General features: G+C 43.7%; 1 protein-coding gene across 2 annotated transcripts in view; it reads right to left on the minus strand.

Annotated features, from left to right (window-relative positions):
- Window positions 1-622: 622 nt before the first annotated feature.
- LOC110129074 (protein argonaute-1) overlaps window positions 623-18,614 on the minus strand; it is a 35,498-nt gene continuing 17,506 nt past the window's right edge. For both annotated transcript variants that reach the window (XM_020880232.2, XM_020880231.2), the window contains exons 12-19: window positions 17,809-17,993; window positions 12,111-12,270; window positions 11,839-11,929; window positions 10,561-10,755; window positions 8,031-8,165; window positions 7,320-7,421; window positions 6,793-6,992; window positions 623-6,553 (exon numbers count right to left, since the gene is read on the minus strand). In XM_020880232.2, coding sequence (XP_020735891.1) covers window positions 6,445-6,553; window positions 6,793-6,992; window positions 7,320-7,421; window positions 8,031-8,165; window positions 10,561-10,755; window positions 11,839-11,929; window positions 12,111-12,270; window positions 17,809-17,993 — 1,177 coding nt within the window. In that variant the 3' untranslated portion in view covers window positions 623-6,444. The remainder of the gene's footprint in view (window positions 6,554-6,792; window positions 6,993-7,319; window positions 7,422-8,030; window positions 8,166-10,560; window positions 10,756-11,838; window positions 11,930-12,110; window positions 12,271-17,808; window positions 17,994-18,614) is intronic.

The raw sequence follows: 18,614 nt of genomic DNA on the forward strand, positions 1-18,614 counted from the left end.
AAACAGCATGGGTTTGGCTGGCTTGCTTCCAAGAGAACCTGGCAGGGGTCACAGGTTAGCACTGCAATTTGACGTCCACAACACTTGGCCTCCAGAGGAATGCAAGGCCCGCTTTTGTACATGCTAGCTGCCACTGAAATTTCTCACTGGGCCCTGTGCCAGAATCCTTCCCTGTGCCATCTTCTCCCAGTACACAGAAATAACCAATGTTCTAGGAGTACCAGGGAGGAATGCTGAACTTACATGCTTGATAACTGCACCAAGAACTTAAGGCAGAAAATCACAGACCCTCAAGGCTGGAGTGAGTGAGAAACGGTGATGACAATCTGGTTCAAAGTTTCTGCTTACCTGAAGATTCAGGAATGCTGAATCCATCCTGCAGACTCAATATAACTTCTCGAGTCTCCCCTCTGTACTCAAGAACCACAGATTTCTAGCTCATTTCAATCCTAGTCATAAATACTGACCCCTCCTGATATACACTATGGCCCTGAGAGGAAAAAAAATTAGTAGTTTCTGCAGCTAGGAGTTCACAGGCTCTGGGGAAAACAAGTCATAAGAGAAAATAGAGCAAGCTGCTAAGTGCTACCAAGTGCACTGGAATACCATCTAGGACACTGGATAGGAACAAAATTAGGTTTGTTTATTTTATTGTTTTACAAGTATCTCCTGAGGATAGGAGGAAGCTGGAGGTGGAGGTAGTGGTGGTGGTGGTTGTGAACAACTTGGAAGTCTCAGTCTTAGCCTGATTTAAGTTAGGTTTTCCAATGCTCATTTTCAAGAAAAACTAGAGAATGACCATATAGTTACAAGATCCCAGAGAAGATGGAGTGAAAGATGGTTAAAATAAATAGAATACCCTCCCCCTCACCGCAGCAGTTTTCCTGCTGTTAGTCATGTCGTTGCTGAATCCTATTCCACTCTCCTCACTATTCTCTGAGTGATGTGACAGTCATCTTAGGTTCTATTTCCTGATCTCTTGTTTCCCAGAGACGTACACTAGGTTTCTCTTGCCCTACTCTTTCCTAAGCCATCCTGTTCATTCCTATGGCTTTAACTACCATCTCTATGATTATGAATCTCATATCTGTAATTGCAGTTTTGGAGTCTTCCCTGAGCACCAAAATATAAATGTTTACTGGAAACCTGGGAACCTCAAAACTCAGTCTATAAAAGGCCAACGGTCTTTCTTCACAAAATTCACCACCTTCCTTCTCCAGTCTCCCTTTCTCCCAATCTCCCCAATCTTGGCTTAGAGAAATGTCATACTCACTTGCTCAAGCAGAGTGGATATTAGCCTCTACTTCTTTCTTCCCATTCCATCATTCATTGAGTCCTATTAATTTTACCTCCTGAGTGTCTCTCCTATTTGCTCTTTCCTTTCTATCTTCATTGCTACAGCCTTATAGCCTTCTTTGCAGTCCTCATAATCTGTCTAAATGGTACCAAAGAACCATTTGGCTACTCATATCCCCAGCCAAACTTTTTAAGCTCCTTAAGGAGAGAAACACTGTTTTCCTCATTTTTGAATTGTGCCTGCTTACTCCCCAACAAAACTGCTAGACACAGTGCTTTACATGTTTGCTGAATGAAGAATAAATGGAAACCCTGTGAAATGATTACATATAATCGGCAGTTTCAACACTCTGGAATTTGTTTTACCCACTTTACTCCTTTAGAAAGTGATGATTCTGCTCTTCTCACAATCTATTATTCTAATGTAAAATCTATCAGAGATACAATTAATCCCAACGGTTTGCTTTGCTAAGGAAAAAAAAAGAGAGAAAGAGACCGCACTTTAGAAATAGAAGCCACTGTTGTCTTTATAAAACACAGAATTGTGCTGCTGCTGTTGCTTGCTTCAGAAGAAACTGTACATTACAGCTGCTGGGATAATTTTACAATGGACTGGACAAGGTACAGCTCAAAGCAGGACACAAACACAAGTCTCATAGGGAAACAAATGCAAACAAGTGCACAGCTGTGGGGCTCCAGGGACATTTCCCCATCCATGCTGGACTTGAGAGGGATAAAAAGTTTAGAAACTAAACTGAAACCCAGAGTAGTCACACATGCCCACCAGATGGCTGCTAAGTGCAACATCATACACCAATCAGGCTGGACTGTGTGCACAGGAAAGTCATTTCATTTTTCCTTATTGCTACTACACCAGGGGAGTCAGTGCATTTGACACATTGTCTTTATTTGCACAATCCTTGGAGGGTTTCCTATTTTCCTTTTTAGAGAAGGAAATCTGCCTTTCCTCACCTTTCTCTGTTTTGTTTGTTGTTGTTGTTGTTTTGAGCCCATTGCCTCCACCACCTTTCCTGGGCTCCCGGACAGCAGCCAGAGGTTCTAAGTCAGTAGGAGTAGAGTAAGGGGAGAGCACCAACCTAGCCTCTCTCCCTGCCCAGGGAGAAGGCAAGTCCTAATAAATGGGAGAGAAGAGAAACCCAGAGGATCCCTTCTCCCTGATCGGCTTAGAAGGCCAAAGAGGAAAGAGTGCCCTGCATAACCCTGCCATGATCAGACATTAAGAAGGAAGGCATCCCAGCTACCATCCAGGATTGGCCGTGGCCCAGCAAATATAAATAAAAATAACTTCCCCCTGATGTAGTTTCCAAAACTGCATCTTAGTCAGTTTGAGATGACTTTCTACCCTGAAGGGGGAAGGACCATTCACCTTTCTTTGTTACACATGATGCCAAGTCTAAAACACTGTCCCACTAGCCGTGCAGATATTCTATGGGTCAGCTGAGAAATAACTGTGTCCCCTTGGCTGCCCATCTTGCCGGCCTCATTTACAGAATTCTGGACAAGAAAAAGAAAACTACCCAAAAACATCACTGCTTAGCCAAGAGGCTATAGAGGAGCTACTGAGTAGATGGGAACCAGGAGCTTTATAGGGAGGTTTCACACTTTTAGTTACCTTCTTTTTCAACATTAATTTCAGCCTAAGTTCCCAGCAACAACAGCCTCATGCTTATCCCCAGAGGCCAGCAGTAGCACCTCGGCCCCAGTGAGTCAGGCTGGACTGGAAAAGTGATCAGTGAGCAGGGCTCTCCTTTCCCAGGTTTTAGCCAAATTCTTGCCATTCTCTTCCCATTCCTCCTTCCCCCATGTCTATCCCCTAACCCTTCAACCCTGGATAGCCAAAAAGGTCAACGCTAGGACATCCTCAGAAAAAGGAAGCCCCAGGTACAGAGAAATGAAACCAGATCTAGAAAAAGCAACAAGAGAAACCACCTCCAAAGAGTGGGCAGATGTGGAAGTTGCCAGAAGCCTTCCTGATTTCATGCCAGATGGGCAGGCCTTCTGCTACACCTTCACATAAGTTTGAGGGCAGTCCAACCCAGGAAGGACATCACTAGGCTTGGGAAGCAGGTTCTTGGTCTTCTGCAGCCAAGGAGCTAAGCCTGACCTTGCCAGCTAACAGTGGGATCATTGTAGCCATGCAGAGAATTCATCATCACATAGGCAGATAGGCAGGCAGGCCAGCAAGCAAGCTGAATGAACAGAAAAAAATAAAAGGAGGCCAGGGATAGAGAGAGGAGGAAAAGGAAGGCAAAAGAGTAGAACAAAGGGACCAGGAGACTTGTCTAAGAGGATGAGGCTGGGGTCTCGTCTCCCCAGCACTTCCTCTGAGCCTAGGTAAGAAGCACCACTTTAACCAAATCAAAGAAAGCCAAGCTTGCTGCCAACACCACTTCTCAATCTGCATGCACCACCTTTCGAAGAAGAATCCTCAAGGTTAAGGGTGTTTTTCAAGTCTCAAAGATAGGAAGAAAGAAAGAAAATCACAGCAAGATGTCATGTTCTTGCCACTGCCCAAGCTGTTTCTTTTATTTATTAGATGGCATGTAAATGCCTAAGGGCTAAAAAATGCCAAGCCTCAGCTCAAGACCCAACTGGAGGGAGTGAGGCAAAGAGAGAAAAAGGAGAGAACACAAACTTGTTGCTGAGAGTAGGTGGCTACCACCAGCTCTCAATGGACATTTGCAAATGCTGGTGAATGACTGGACCTTCCAGGAATACTGCCCTGATCCCAGCCCCAAAACACACCCGAGAAGAGAACACTCAGAGCCCACTGTCCCAAGAGAGCTCCCCTCCCCAAAGGGTGACTAAACACGAAGTAGACAATATATGAAGGCGATGGACAGGGCAGATGGGAGTGTTGGCATCACTCTCTTAGGCACTTGTGTAAGGAATGTAGGCTCTCCAGTGAGCTGCCTCCTCCCAGAGCCCTCCATTCTGTTTTCAGCTGGGCTGTGCCCACAGGGCACCCCACACTGTAGCCAGGAGGAAAGAAGTAAAGGAAGAGTTACTCAACAGTCCTGATGCCTTCTCCATAATCAATGTTTGTGCTACGTTTTGTGAAGTTGCTGAACAAAGTAGCCAACCAGAACAGAACCTGGGATAGACTGTTTTGCATAGCAAATCTGGGTCTGTACAAGGGCTGCTGGGGAGGGGAAATGGTAGCTCTACTGCATAGGCCCATATTCAGACCGGCCTTCCGCTGGCTGGCCTTGAGCCTGAGCTAGGTCTAAATAGTCATGGCTTCATCACCAGATTGGGGTAAACCCAAGCCCAGGCTCCTCAAAAAGAGGAATTTCCACACTGAAGCTGCAACTCCTCATCCCAAGCAGTGGGACAGGAAAAAAGGAACAGTCGAGGAAAGAGGAAGCCTTGCTTCAAGACCAACAGGCCCCGAGCTAGAACCCCCTACTTTTCCAGTTCTGCAAGACAGCCAAACCCCATCTCTACCCAGGAAGACAGGAAAAAAAAAGAGAAAAAAAGCCCATGCCATCCACTCACATGCCCTAATGGGAAATCAGGAAAAAGTCATTTGTGTAAACAGAAGCAATAGGGAGCAGCAAAATCCCCCAGCCTATCCACAGGACACGCTGAAATCTGGGATAAGCCAAGTATCAGAGGGTAGTCCAGAGGCAGGAAAGATGCACTTGCAGGAAAGAGTGCAGGGCAGTGCAGCAGAGGTGCCTGCAGCAAGGAAAAGGAGCCTGAACCCCACCTGTGGAGATAACCACACCCTACAGAGCCAAGCAAAGCAGGCGAACAAGTCAGGTACAGAGTTCCTTTGATGGCTCAATGTTTCTGGGATGTAAACTCACTGGGCACGGGAGGGATTTATTTCCAGATTTTGGCAACAGACTCAGGTTATGGTATAAAAATAGCATTTAGTTTTTGCTTTTTTCCCCCCTTATTTTAGACCTAAAGATCATCTGTTGTAAGACACCCCAGTTAAAAAATATTGAAACATAAAGAGGCTTGACCATCAGGGAAAAGAAGCCAAGAATGAGAAATGCTATGAAAGTTAACTCCAGACCCAGGCAGGTGGGGAGAAAGCGGGGACAAGAAGAAAGGAGACATAAGTGGAAAGGCCAGGGGCCAGTCATCTCAGCAGCTCCTAGACTTGTCATGTCTGAAAGTGCAAATGTCAATGGATTTTAACCATCTTGAGGTCATGATCTTTTTAAAAGCTCAATGAATATGGAAGTCAATCCCTTCAAATGCAAAATAGCTGGCGCTCTGGCTGGAGGCGTGTTGGGTAAGGGGTATTTCATCCCAACCTACCTCCTCTCCCACCCCCACCCCGCCCCCACCCCCCAAAAGGTACAAAAGGTTGCAGTTCTGCAGCATTACCATTACAGGGAAGGCACTGGTTACCCACCAGCAGGCGGAAGGAAGACAGGGTCGTGTCACTTCAGAGCTAAGTGCCATAGTGCCTTAAGTCTTACTAGGGGCTGGATGTCTGTCAGGTGTAAGGTGGGGTAGAAAAGGTAGAGAAAGAGGAATAAGGGAAAGGGGAGTGGCAGCTGGGGGAGGGGCAACCAAAATCATTAGCATTAAAAATCTTCCTACAAGCTGGATTCTCAACCCATTAAAACATCTAGTATCCTAAAATATTGATCTGCATCTGATTTCGTTTTTCTTCTTAAACAAATCTAGACCTTTTCTGATTAAGGCTCCTAAAAAATCCTGCCCTCCTCCCACCCACTTTCTCAAGCCCCTCTCTTCCGTCTAAAGTATCAAACCCAAACCTACCAGCTTTTGTCCGCAGGGCTGCAGAGCCGACCTTACCAAGCTGTCAGGCATGAGTCTGTAGCACTGTGAGTCACACGAGACACCTGTGTATATGGTGGGCACCGCTGCTGCCTCTCTTGGTCCAGTGGCTTCAGGGCCAGGTGTGACAAGATGGGGTGAGGGGTTGAGGGCATGAGGTGAATATCAGAGATTTCTGGCTGGTGGTCTGGCTCACTGGCCCTGTTCCCCACCCTTTTGCCCCCTCTGCAGAAGGAAAACAGGGCCTTCTGCATTCCTCCCTACCCCCACCTCCCTCCTCCCTGCTTCCTCTGGATTTGGGCGGCACAGCTCTTGGGGCTTGGAAAGCTTTCTTCTATCCAGTGAGGTAACAGCGTTCTGCCTTCAAGCGAAGTACATGGTGCGCAGAGTATCCTGGTGAACCTGCACGGCTTTGGCCAGGGCCTGGGGGTCCCGCCCATTGCTCTGCCCCGATATGTGGCTCCCCTCTCCACTGAAAAGGAAAAATGAAAGAAGTCCTTCCTGGTGAACTGAGCTGCCACTAACCCTTCCCCCACCCCTAGGGTGCCAATTCCCATACCAATCAAGAGAAAACCCCAACCCAGATTTGGGCTGACAAGCCCCAGGACACCAAATTGGACAATCCTCGTTTCCTTCTACCCAAAGAAAGTTGAGAGGGTCTGGTACCAGAGGCTGAAGCAAAAAGGAAGCCAGCCTGATCCCAGGCCTCACCTGTCATGCTCTTTGTCCACTAGGTGGTATCGTGCCCGGAAAGCCACCAAGCGGGCATAGTAGGCAGGTGCTGGAATTGAGACGGAGCGTGTGCATCGTACATAAGTGTGGCACAGCTGGTACGTCAAGATCTGGAGCTCATCCGCTGTGAAACGGTTGTCATCCCAAAGGACATAGTAATGGGATGGTCGGCTGGTGCCCTGGGAAGATAGGAAGGTGAGGGGCCCCAGGTTGAGCAGACGGGATGGCTGACAATAAGGAACAGGATTACCATTATGAGTATGGCTGGGCTGGAAGGCCCACCCATGAAAAGGCAGACACAAAGCCACCTTTGTCATAAAGCACCCACTGTATGGACAACCTGACTAAGATGTTGGAAGTACACGTATGTTCAAATGCACAAAGGGCTTATTAAGAGAACAATCCTGATTTGAATGCCACTCAGTGATGAATGATATATTCTAGAGGTAATGGGAATGATTCACTATCTTTGACCCACTGGATACCCCAGGACATAGCCCAGCTACCTGGATGCCTGCGTGGCTGCACAGATAGAAGTCAAACTCAAATGGGTGGGTGATGTTGGTGTCCACAGTGGTCCCAGCTGGGATGTTACCACTCTTCCCAATCTGTATAGAAACAAAGACAACCAAGATCCCAAGACCTGCCTGGCCCTAACTAGGGCCCCAACTCAATTCTAACCTGACTCCATCAGAATCCCAAAAGTAAAGCAGAAGTTGCTGTTCCCAGAGTCCTGGGCCTTGAAATAACAGGCTTCTAAAGTCACACAGACCTGTGTTTAAGTGCTGCTTTCACCATTTATTACCTGTGTGATCTTAGCAAGTTATTTAACCTTTCTGAGGTTAAACTGGAGATAATAACAGTACCTACCTCACAGGGCTGCTGTGAGGAAGACGCCGTGCACAGTGTCTGGCACACAGAAGTTCAATAAATGGAAGTTCCCTTTCCCATCTCTGGGAGCTGGTCTATATATGGGGTCTATAGGCCAGGGAGCTGGGAGGAGGGAGATCAAGTATAAGGGAAGAAGGGAAGGAGGGGAGAAGGGGGAAACAAAGGAAACGAAGCAGCAGAGGACCATGAGTTAGGGGGAAGAAAGGTGCCAGGGGCAATGGACAGGCCAAGGACTAAATCCCCAGATTTCATTTCAATAGCTTCTTTCGTACTAAAAGAAGGGAGACAAGATAAGGGTACAGTGACTTCCTCAATCCCTCACTCACTCGCTCATTCTTGTCAGCACAAAAAAGACGGGTGTGATGGCGTTTCTGCACCACAATATAAGTGATTCCGGGCTGGTAGTCCTTTTCCAGTTTGATGCAGGCATCACGAATGGCCAGCAGCTCATAGTGGAGGATCTAGGCACAGGGTGAGGAGGGAGACAAAGAGACACAGAGCTCCTCTTGAATTCATACATCTTTCTGAACTAAGGGTTTGCCACTTGTAATACGGCTTTTTGTTCAGCCTCCCTTGATAAGCTGACACCCAACCATTAGAGATAAGCCCTTCCTACCAAAAATCAGCCTTACACAGGCATACTTCAGAAATATTGCAGGTTCAATTCCAGACCACTACAATAAAGTAAGTCACACAAATCTTCTGGTTTCCCAACGCGTACAAAAGTTATGTTTATACTATACTGTAGTGTATTAAGTGTGCAGCAGCATTATGTCTTAAAAAAAAATGAAACAATGTACATACCTTAATTTAAAAAATACTTTATGGCTAAAAAATACTAACCATCACCTGAGCCTTAAGTGAGTCATAGCAGTAACATCAAAGATCACTGACCACAGATCACTGTAACAAATGTAATAATGAAAAGTCTGAAATATTGCAACAATTACCAAAATGTAACACAGAGACATGAAGTAATAGCAAATGCTCTTGGAAAAATGATGCCGAATCAGACTTGCTGGACACAGGGTTGCCACAAACCTTCAATTTGTAAAAACTACAGTACCCGTGAAGCACAATAAAGCGAAGTGCACTAAACGAGGTATGCCTGTGGCCAGTTCGCCTGATGTGCTCCTATAAAGCCGAGCTGGGAGGCTTGGTGTCAGCAGACAGCACTCACCTGTTCCCAGGCATGGGAGACCTGACATCAAGACACAGAGTCAAGGTTCACAGGAAAATCACAGCGTCCCAAGGAAGGACAGTTCTAGGATCAGGAGGGAAATGGGCGTCCCCACGGGGGCAGACAGGGGTGGGGCCGCCACAAGGGAGCAGACACAGGGTTCAGGAATGGCTGCAGAGCGAGCAGATGGATTCAGTTCTATGAAAAAGCAGTATCGTAAGAACACAGACTAGCCAAAGAAGCCACAGCTGGAAAACCATAGGCAGTAGCTGCCTTGTGGCCTTGGATGTCAGATATGGGGAGTAAAAACTATATGGTAGAAGTAAACAGAATTTATAATCAATTAGAACTAAGTTTAAACTCAAGCTTTATCTAATTTTATTACTTTGAGCAAGTTATTTAACCCCTTTAAGTCTCATTTTCTACACATATACTAAAGTTACTAATAAGATCAACCTCACAAAACTGTTGTGAAGAGGAAAACAAATAATTAAGTGGAAGCATAAAAAACCTAATAGGGGCTTAATGACTGTTGATTGCTTTGCATAAGCAGTATGAATTTTAACCCTAGGCTACATGAAGCCACAGGACATCTCTGAACAGATACATGTTATAAATTTATCTGGTACTTTAGGAAACATTGTATGACTCGGAGGAAATTGAGCATAATAGTTAAGAGCATGAACTCTGGAATCTGACCAACTTCTCTGAATCTTAGCTCCAATGCTCATTAGCTTGGATGACACTGAAGAAATCATTTAACATTTTCAAGCCTCAGTTTCATCTTCTATTAGGTGGAATAATAATTACTTCATAGGATTCTTGTAAGCACTGAACAGAGCACATACAAAGTGGTTAGCACAGTCCATGGCACATAAGAGATACCCAATAAATGGTAGTTATATTACTTTTTACTAAATGGCAGAAAAGGAGATCAGTTCACTGTATTAGTCTAAACAACAAACTATGAAGGCTTAGCAGGGAGACAGAATAAAAAGAACACGGTAAAGGTCAGTGGCAGTGTGGCCGCCGGATCAGCAGGATCACCAAGAACCCATCAGAGCTACAAGTTTGAATGCCCCATCCCAGAATCACTGAATGCCCCATCCCAGAATCACTGAAGCAGACATTTTAAGAGTGGAGCTCTGCAAACTGCTTTAATGAGCCCTTCAAAAGATTCTGATGGATGCTAAAGCTGGACAGTGAAGTGAAAGTCGCTCAGTCGTGTCCGCCTCTTTGCAACACCATGGATTACACAGTCCATGGAATTCTCCAGGCCAGAATACTGGAGTGGATGGCCATTCCTTTCTCAAGGGGATCTTCCCAACCCAGGGATCAAACCCAGGTCTCCGCGTCACAGGTGGATTCTTTACTAGCTGAGCCACCGGGAAGCCCAAAGCTGGAGAACCACTGGTCTAAAGAATCAGTCTTCAACATGAACTAACTAGTAAATAGGCACCGAGGGTCTTTTATTACAAGAAGAAAGGTTTATCAATGACTGTACACACCACCTCTCAGTTGGGATCTCTGCTTCCAGGCCTATTCCATTTAGCAAACCTCCATAAGTAGAAGCATCTCCCAGTGTCAACAGCTTAAGAAAGGGAGCAGTACTCTCTGCTACCATTAGGCCCTATGGCCTCAATGTGAAGGTTTTCTTGACCTAATGTGGGCCCTACCTGGGGGAGCTGGCCTTCAGGAACCCCATCTCGGTAGAAGATGATGCGGGTAGGCTTGAAGCGGGTGGACTTGTAGAACTGGATGAGCAGCTCACGTACCATGTAGGATAAGTCTTCAATGATCTCCTGCCGAGGTCGCTGCACCCGCACTGTAGCACAGTAACGGCTGGGGTGGGCATCCATGCTGCCTACCACCTGATAATCAAAGAGGCAGGATCAGCTCCCAAAACCTCCACCCTCCCAACACTGTTAGTTTTGGGTTTGGGGAAAGACTTCTTAGTAAAAAAAAAAAAAAAAACAACTACGAAATCAAATGAGAAGGTCTTTTGGATTCAATAGCCCTGGTTTCAATCTCTGTTCTATCACACACATGGAAGTTATTTAACCCACCTGATCTTCTTGTTCCTCTTCTCAAATGAGTAACGCCTGCTTGCAGTACTGGTGTGGCACACGTAAGTCATCATGCACGGGACCTCACCCACAGTAGGTACTTGCTAAATTTGATTTTCCCACCCCTTGCAGAGGGGCATGTGATGGTCTGGCACTATTAGCTCAAGGAATGACCTCATCCAAAAGACAAGCTAATCGCTTCTTCAAGTGCTAATCTACCCCAGGAACTACAGTGAAGAGTGTTCTTGTGGGTGGTAGGAATAACATTATTTTCTAAGGGGACAGTGGCCAGAGACTAGGATGGATGGCCACAAGGAAAATAAAGATAAGCATAGTATAGGGTTTTCCCATATTTACTGAGATAGGCCCAGTCTGCCTAGAGAAACATGAAGGTTCAAGAAAAACAAATGAGAAAGAAGGCCTGGTCCCATTAGTCAACTGAGAAGCCCTGAGAAACAGGGAGCAGAGATGTCAGGAGAGGGATTAGAGAGCTATCTAATCTACTAGATGGGTCAGGGGTACAGACAGCAAAGAGTAAAACTAACTAAGTAATTCACTTAAAAGGGGTTCCAGAGGAGAGATATGGTCCTTCCCATATCCCAAAAGTGGGCACAGAGAGAAAGAGGGAAATTCAAACACAGAACAAAAGTGATAGAGACATAACCAAGTTTCTGGCCCCAGTCTACTCTCTCACTGCTCTCTCTGAAAAGAAGATACCATACAGAGTTAGCTTTATTAAAAAACTAAGGGACTGGTTAACGGGGATGATCAGCTGAAATAAAAAGATCTTGTGAAGGGTCAAGCAACAGAGTTGAGGGAAGGAAATCAGGTGTAGTCTTGGGGACTCAGAAGAGAACCTTACGGGGGAAGCTGGAAAGTATCACTCACTGCTGTGATAGAAGGTTTTTTCCCATCCCCTGCTGGTGGGTGTGTAACATCTGCTCCCAGGAATATCACTGGTTGCTGAAAGACTGCAGAGCTAAACAAGGAAGAGAAAACAAATGGTGAGGAGTTGGGTCTTCTTTCCCTGGCACCATCTAGCACCCACTTTGGTCCCCTCTCCCTTGTGACTCACTCTGCCTGGACAGTGTCCTATCTTTTCATCAATCTCCAGTATATTACCTTGCTTGACAAGGGCAAGTAAGCAATAGAGTTCATACCGCTGGTGTGGGACTAGGATGTTGTTAATGCCACCAAGTTTGACATTGATCTTCAGGCAAAGGTTAGACAGAGTCTGAGGTGAGGTCTTGACCACGTTCTTCACTTGCACACACTGTGTAGCCATTCCCAAGAGAGTATCTCCAACACGTTTCACTTCAGCTATGAGCAGGGAAAGAACTGATTAGTGCATTCAGCAAATACTTACTAACTGTCTACCTGATTCCAGGAAGCGTACGAGGTACTAGGGAACACAGTGGTGACCAGAAACGCATAGGGTCCCTACTCTTACAGTGCTTACTATCTAGTGACTGATTTTAAAAATCATAAAAAGCATAACAATGATAAATGCTACAACAGGAAACTTCACAGAGCTATGACGCAGAGAGCATATGATAATAGTGTAATAACCTAGCCAGGAAAGGATTCTTCACTGAACTGAAATTTAAAGGTAGAAAAGAACTTACAAGGGAGAGAGAATATGGAAGAGTGCATTCCAGGCCAAGGGAAGAGCAGGCAAAATGCACTCCGATAGGTGACAGAAACATAAACTGAAGAAACTGAAAGGTCAAACCACCTATAAAGGAGGGCAAAGGAACTGCCGTGTGAGAGAAAGAAAGTGGTGATTAGACCGACCTAGGAAAGAAATGAGGGTAGGTTAAGAAGGCAGTTGTCAGAATGGAGAGAAACAGATTCAAGAGACTATGTAAGGAAAAGTAATTTTTATGGATAACTTATGAGTTTCTAGACTTCTGTAATAGAACAGACAGATCTTAAGTTCTTTTTGAAACATTTTGAGTTTGAAGTGCATTTTGGTCATCCCAGTGAGGATATCAATCAGGCACTGAGTACAGCAATTGTAAGTTCAAGAGTAGTCTGAAATGGAGATGTAAAGTATGACATATTTAGGTACAGGCAGTAATTGAAGATATGATCTTGAGATCAACCAGGAAGAGAACAGAGTGAAAGAAGAGGGCTTAAACTCGATTCTTGAGGAGCTAACAATACTGCAGAACAGGAAGAAGATGAATCTGCAAAGGACAAAAATCCAGATATCTAGGAGGAAGATCAAGACAGTATTGCAGCATGAATGCCAGGGAAGAAAGAGTGTTTCAAGAAAGAGCAAGTGTTCAACCAGGTCAAATGCTGCTAAGAGGTAAAACAAGGACCAGAATTTTGTGATAGCAAGGCAAAAATAAATGGATAGAGGCAAAAACTGTTTTCGGTAATATCAAATACCATGAAGGAAACATGGGATCAATAAACAGTATGATATATTTTCAATAGGAGAAATTCGAGACTGCTTAAAAAGCTAAGGGATCATTTTTATCTCCAAGAGATATGGTCAGAAGGAAACCAGTGTGTGCTGAGAACATTCAGGGAAACCATTCAGGAATTTATGAAAAAATTCAAAAATCATCTTTCTGAAGGCAGTAGAGAGGTGCTAAGACAAAAGAAGTGGAAGAGAGGAAGAGAACCTCACAGAGGTGAGCCATCTGCTGCAGCTGCTTTGCCCTGGGTACATCTGCTGATTCTAGATGTGGGCAAGAGGCTGAGATTCTAGGCTTTGCACCAAAAGAGGAACCACTGCCAAGGGACAGAGAAAGCAACAGCTGTTTCTGGCAAACACAAGCTAGTTCTAAATGTGAAAGGTTAAAAAAAACATTTAAAAGAAAACACAGACTAGTATCTTCGTGACCTTACGATTTCTTCAACAGGACTCAGAAAATACTAGCCATAAAGGAAAAATATTGATAAACAGGACTACATTAAAATTTTACATTTCTGTTCAACAAAAGAACCCATTAAGAAAGTAAAAAGGCAAGCTACAGATATGTGTAGTATACATAATATTTAATAAAGGAATTATAAGGAACATCTAAGCCAATAAACAAAGAGAGACTTGAGAGGCACCTGTCAAAAGAGGCTAGTGAAACAGCCAATAAAAATATAAAGATACTCAACCTCATCAGTCACCAGAGAAATAAAAAAGCACAATGCAGTATTAACAAACACCCATAAAAATGGCTAAAATTCAAGTGACAATACCAAGTTTGACAAGGATGTAGATAACTAGAACTCTCATTTGCTGCTGATGGAAGTATACATCTCTACACTTAAAATCCCTCCTAGTTACACACCCAATAGAAATGGGCACATATATCCAAAGGACATGTACAAGAATGTTCACTGAAGCATTATTTATAATAGTAAAAGCCTGAAACAACCCAATTATGTCCATTAACAGTAGAATGGATAAACACATGTAAATTGTGTTAAAATCATATAATGGAAAAACTATAACAAACTAAAAAACATGGACAAATCTAAAAATGTTGAGTGAAAGAAGACAGACACATAAAAATGTACATGATATATGACTCCATTCATATAAAGTTCAAAGACAGTCAAAACTAATCTATGGTGTTAGAAGCCAAAATAACAGTGGTTACCACTGATGGTAAGTTGCAGTAATCAGTAGCCTGGGATTGTGGTAATGTTCTACTATCAGAACTAGGTACCCCTGCTGTGACACTCTGTGAGAATTCACTGAATTAACCACAAAAGATCTTTACATGTATATTATACTTTAATAAAAAAATTACATTAAAAAATTATATCAATTTAGTGGAGAGGAAGGAGTTAAAAATACTAAGGACAGGATGAGGCATGTAGGCAGATTATAAGTGCAAATGTGACAGTGTCCTTTTATACTTCTGGGGCAACTATAATGCATGTGGACCTTGTCTTGACTACCACTTGGCCTCCCAGGAAGGACGGTGAAGGATCTTTCAAAGAATCTGACTGTTCCTCCTATGTGCAGGCTTAATTCCTAGTCAAATGCCCCCATTACCTAAGTGGTATAATCAAAAAAGAACATGTAAGTGAAAGAAACCCAAGGTCATAATCAAGGTATCAAGCTGGAGAGAGGTATAAGATGACTGAGCCCAGGGTAGGGAAAACTCTCTAACACCTGACTTCTCCAAGCATGCCACACTACACTACACAGGGAGGCCAAAAATGTTGGATTCTACCTTTATGGAGGGAACCAGAAACATGGCTAATTATTCAAGGCAATTCTCCTAAAAAGCATCCTTATTTTCTAACCAAGGGACATCAATTTAAGGCCCAAGAGAGATGTGGATTGGAGATCAACCAACTTTGATAAGTACTGAGTATCATATGTCAGTGGAAGGCTCTACCTTGGTATGTATGTACAGAGGGAAGAAGATTTTGAGCAGAATCAGATCCACTCCATGCTCAAAACAATTAACTGATCAGCAACCTGATGCAATTTCTAGATGAATCCAGAAAGAGACCAGTTAATCTTCCAGGTAGGATGACAAGAGAAAGCTTCCAGGAATAAGTATGTTTAAATTAGAATTCAAAGGATAGAGAGAATTTTAAGGGCAAGGTGGGGCATAAAAAGAGTAGATATTCTAACCTAAAATCACAGTCCATCTCTTTCTATACCACCTTATCCTTTCTTTACTTTCTTTACACCTTTACCCTTTCTTCATAGCACTTCTTGTCTTGCTCCTCGACTGCAATGTAAACTCCTCAGGGCACAACTTTGTCTTGCTGCTGAAGTCCTAGCACCAAGAAATGGCCAATACATGGTAGGCTCCCAATAAAGACCTGCTTGGGAGGAAAAAAGACTAAATAATTAAGAGCTTCTGATTTCCAGGCATTGGAAGTTGTGCTTGCTTGCTTCTATTTTGCTGTTAATCTGTATCACATTGAGACCAATGACAGATGATGATTTGCATGTGAGGAAATTGGGATTACTCCTTGACAAGGTGGCATTATCCAGTATGAAACCTAACCAAAATGCTGCCCTACTGGAAATACACAGATACTACTAAGAGCAAATAAAACAAAAAAAGTATTTAGAGATTCCAGGCAAAGGCAAATGATGTTAAGCAAAACCAGAGACTGGAAAGCACATAAGGAATGCACACTTAGAGAGTATCTACTAGGTCACAGGCACTGTGTTAGATGCTTTTATATAATTAATTAATGAGGCTGAGAAAGGTTAGGTAACCTGACTAAGACAGTAAACTGGCATAGTCAGGATTAAAATCCAGTTCTATCTAATTCCAGAACAAGTGATCTTTCTGGTATATGTAGCAAAGACATGTACAATAAGAAGCTGAAAGGGTTAAACTAAGATCAGGGCCCCAAAAAACTTCTATTTTGTGATGGGGACTAATGAAGGTTTTTTTTTTTTTTGACAGTACCATCACAAAAAGTCTCATCCAATAATCTATACAAGAAAGACTTAAAAAGAAATGTTAGAATTAAATTGAGAAGAATTGGTGGCGAATAGGGAATACCTCTTAACATTGTATAAAAAAAATAGCATTAGAGGTAAGCAAAGAGAAGACAGACTGCCCCCAAAGTTTGGATAAAGGTACCCAGAAGCAATTGTGATACCAACACAGAAGAGAAAAGTAAAGAGAAGGGCTCACTGGTAGACAGAGAACACAAGTTACCAAACAGACTGTTCACCAGCACACTTTATAAGAGCAAAGGGCACAACTGTTTTATCCACGCATGTATTCAGTATCAATCGGTGTTTCTTTTCATACACAGTAGGTGATCAATGAACTCTTGTGGAAGGAAGCAAAGTCAGAGAAAGAGATAGGAACTGCAGAGAGGTCAAGTGTTGAATGAAGATTTTAATAATACATGATAACATCTAACAATAGTTGATGACTGAAACAACTGAAATGTATGAGAATTTCACTAGAATGAAAAGAGAGAAAAAGAGGACAGAGTACAGAATTTTGGAAAATGCCAGGCATTCCTGGTAATGACAAAAACAATTAAGGAGAGACAGGAGAAAGTATCAAGAAGTCAAGAGGAGAAAGGTCATTGGTGACCCTCTGTAGAGGAGGTTTAGGAGACTGGAAGAGGTTAAGATAAATGAAAAAAGCTAAGCAGCAGGCGGCTGGTGAGGAAGTGGGGATAGAAAATGTACAGAACACATTTAAAAACTCTTCTTCAAGTTTTTTTTTTTTCTTGAAGAAAAGCAAGAAAATAGAAAGAAAAAAAACTAAAGGAGACGGCATGACTGTGGTAATGTGCTCTAAAGATGTTTGAGGGTCAAAGTGTCCCAAATGCAGCAGGATGAGAGAAACAAGGGTACACATGGGTTGAATAAGATCAGAGGAGAAACACCTCTTCATTTGAAGAGGAAAGTTGGAGAAGGAAAAAAAAAGTGAGAGAAAAACACTGAGGCAGAGATGGATACAGTCATTTCCATCCTTAAAAGAGAGGAAAACAGAAGGAATACGTCTCAAAAATTCTAAGTCATTCCCAGCAATGGAACACCAACAGAACCACCACAAATTCCGCTGGGGTGTGCTGCCCTGTGGCCTAACAGACAATGTACTCCTAAGGATAGGAATCTGGACTGACCTATCCCTGCATCTGGCTCAGCTTAGCCTTGCATAAACACCAGCACACAGAGGACTGCAGTAAATGCTACTGAAAGGGAGTGTGAGCAGGTAAACAGGACCAGAGGTGACTGACTGGCTCATATAAGTTGATATTTCTCCTCTAGGAGGAACACCGACAGCAAGGACCAGCTCCAGCTAGGGTCAAGAATCCACACTGAGTCATGCCTAGGATCTTCCAGGGAGCTACCCTGAGAAGAGTCCTATCATTGTAATCACTACTCCAAGAGAACTGTACCATACACTGGCGTCTTCCCAGGCAGGATGACGATAATGAGCTGCAGCCCTGAGTAGGTGTTCTTGAGATGCCGGAACATGGGCTCCACACTGTCGGCCCCCTGCGCATACTTGCAGAAGCAAGGCTGGCCCTGGATGGGCATCCCTGCATCCTTGGAAATCTTCCGCAGCTGGTCCGTGAAGTTCCTGCAGCATAAGCATGGTCACAACAAGAGGCAGTAAGTCTCACTGGAACACTTCTAACCAAACGCCTCCATCTTAGGTCCCCAGCACTGTGACAAGCACTAACAGACTCTAAGAGGAATGAGACATCATCACATCTAGTGTAAAAACCACATTTATTGTTGGGTAGAACAAGGCAGGACTTGCTAAGTGTTCAATGGTATAAACAGAGAGCTGAGGGAGCCCAGAAAAACCACCTGTGGAAATTCTCGAAGTCTCCCACCTTGGCCCACTCAAGCAGCTGGTTCCTGTGTTCTGAGTCTACAGCAATAGGAAGATGTCCAAGAGGAAGGCCTCTTGGCTCAAATTAAAACAAATGAGCTTCCAACAGTGACCAGAGAACAGGAGATCCTAGGAAAAAATGTGCTCCCTCCTCCCCTATGGGTTCTTTGAAGCCTGAGAGCAAATAATTAAACAAGCTTTTTTCTTTTGGTTTTAGAGCTTTACCCTAAGAAAGGAAGACAAAGTTGGAAAAGAGGGTACACATGCAATAGATTAAAAAAAAAATCAAGCTACATAAATATGACAGACTGAAAGGAGCAGCGAGAAATTCAATTTGTGAAAAACCTGTATTTAGATTAAAAG

This window comes from Odocoileus virginianus, chromosome 5 (assembly GCF_023699985.2).
Source record: "Odocoileus virginianus isolate 20LAN1187 ecotype Illinois chromosome 5, Ovbor_1.2, whole genome shotgun sequence".
Classification (NCBI taxonomy): Eukaryota; Metazoa; Chordata; class Mammalia; order Artiodactyla; family Cervidae; genus Odocoileus; species Odocoileus virginianus.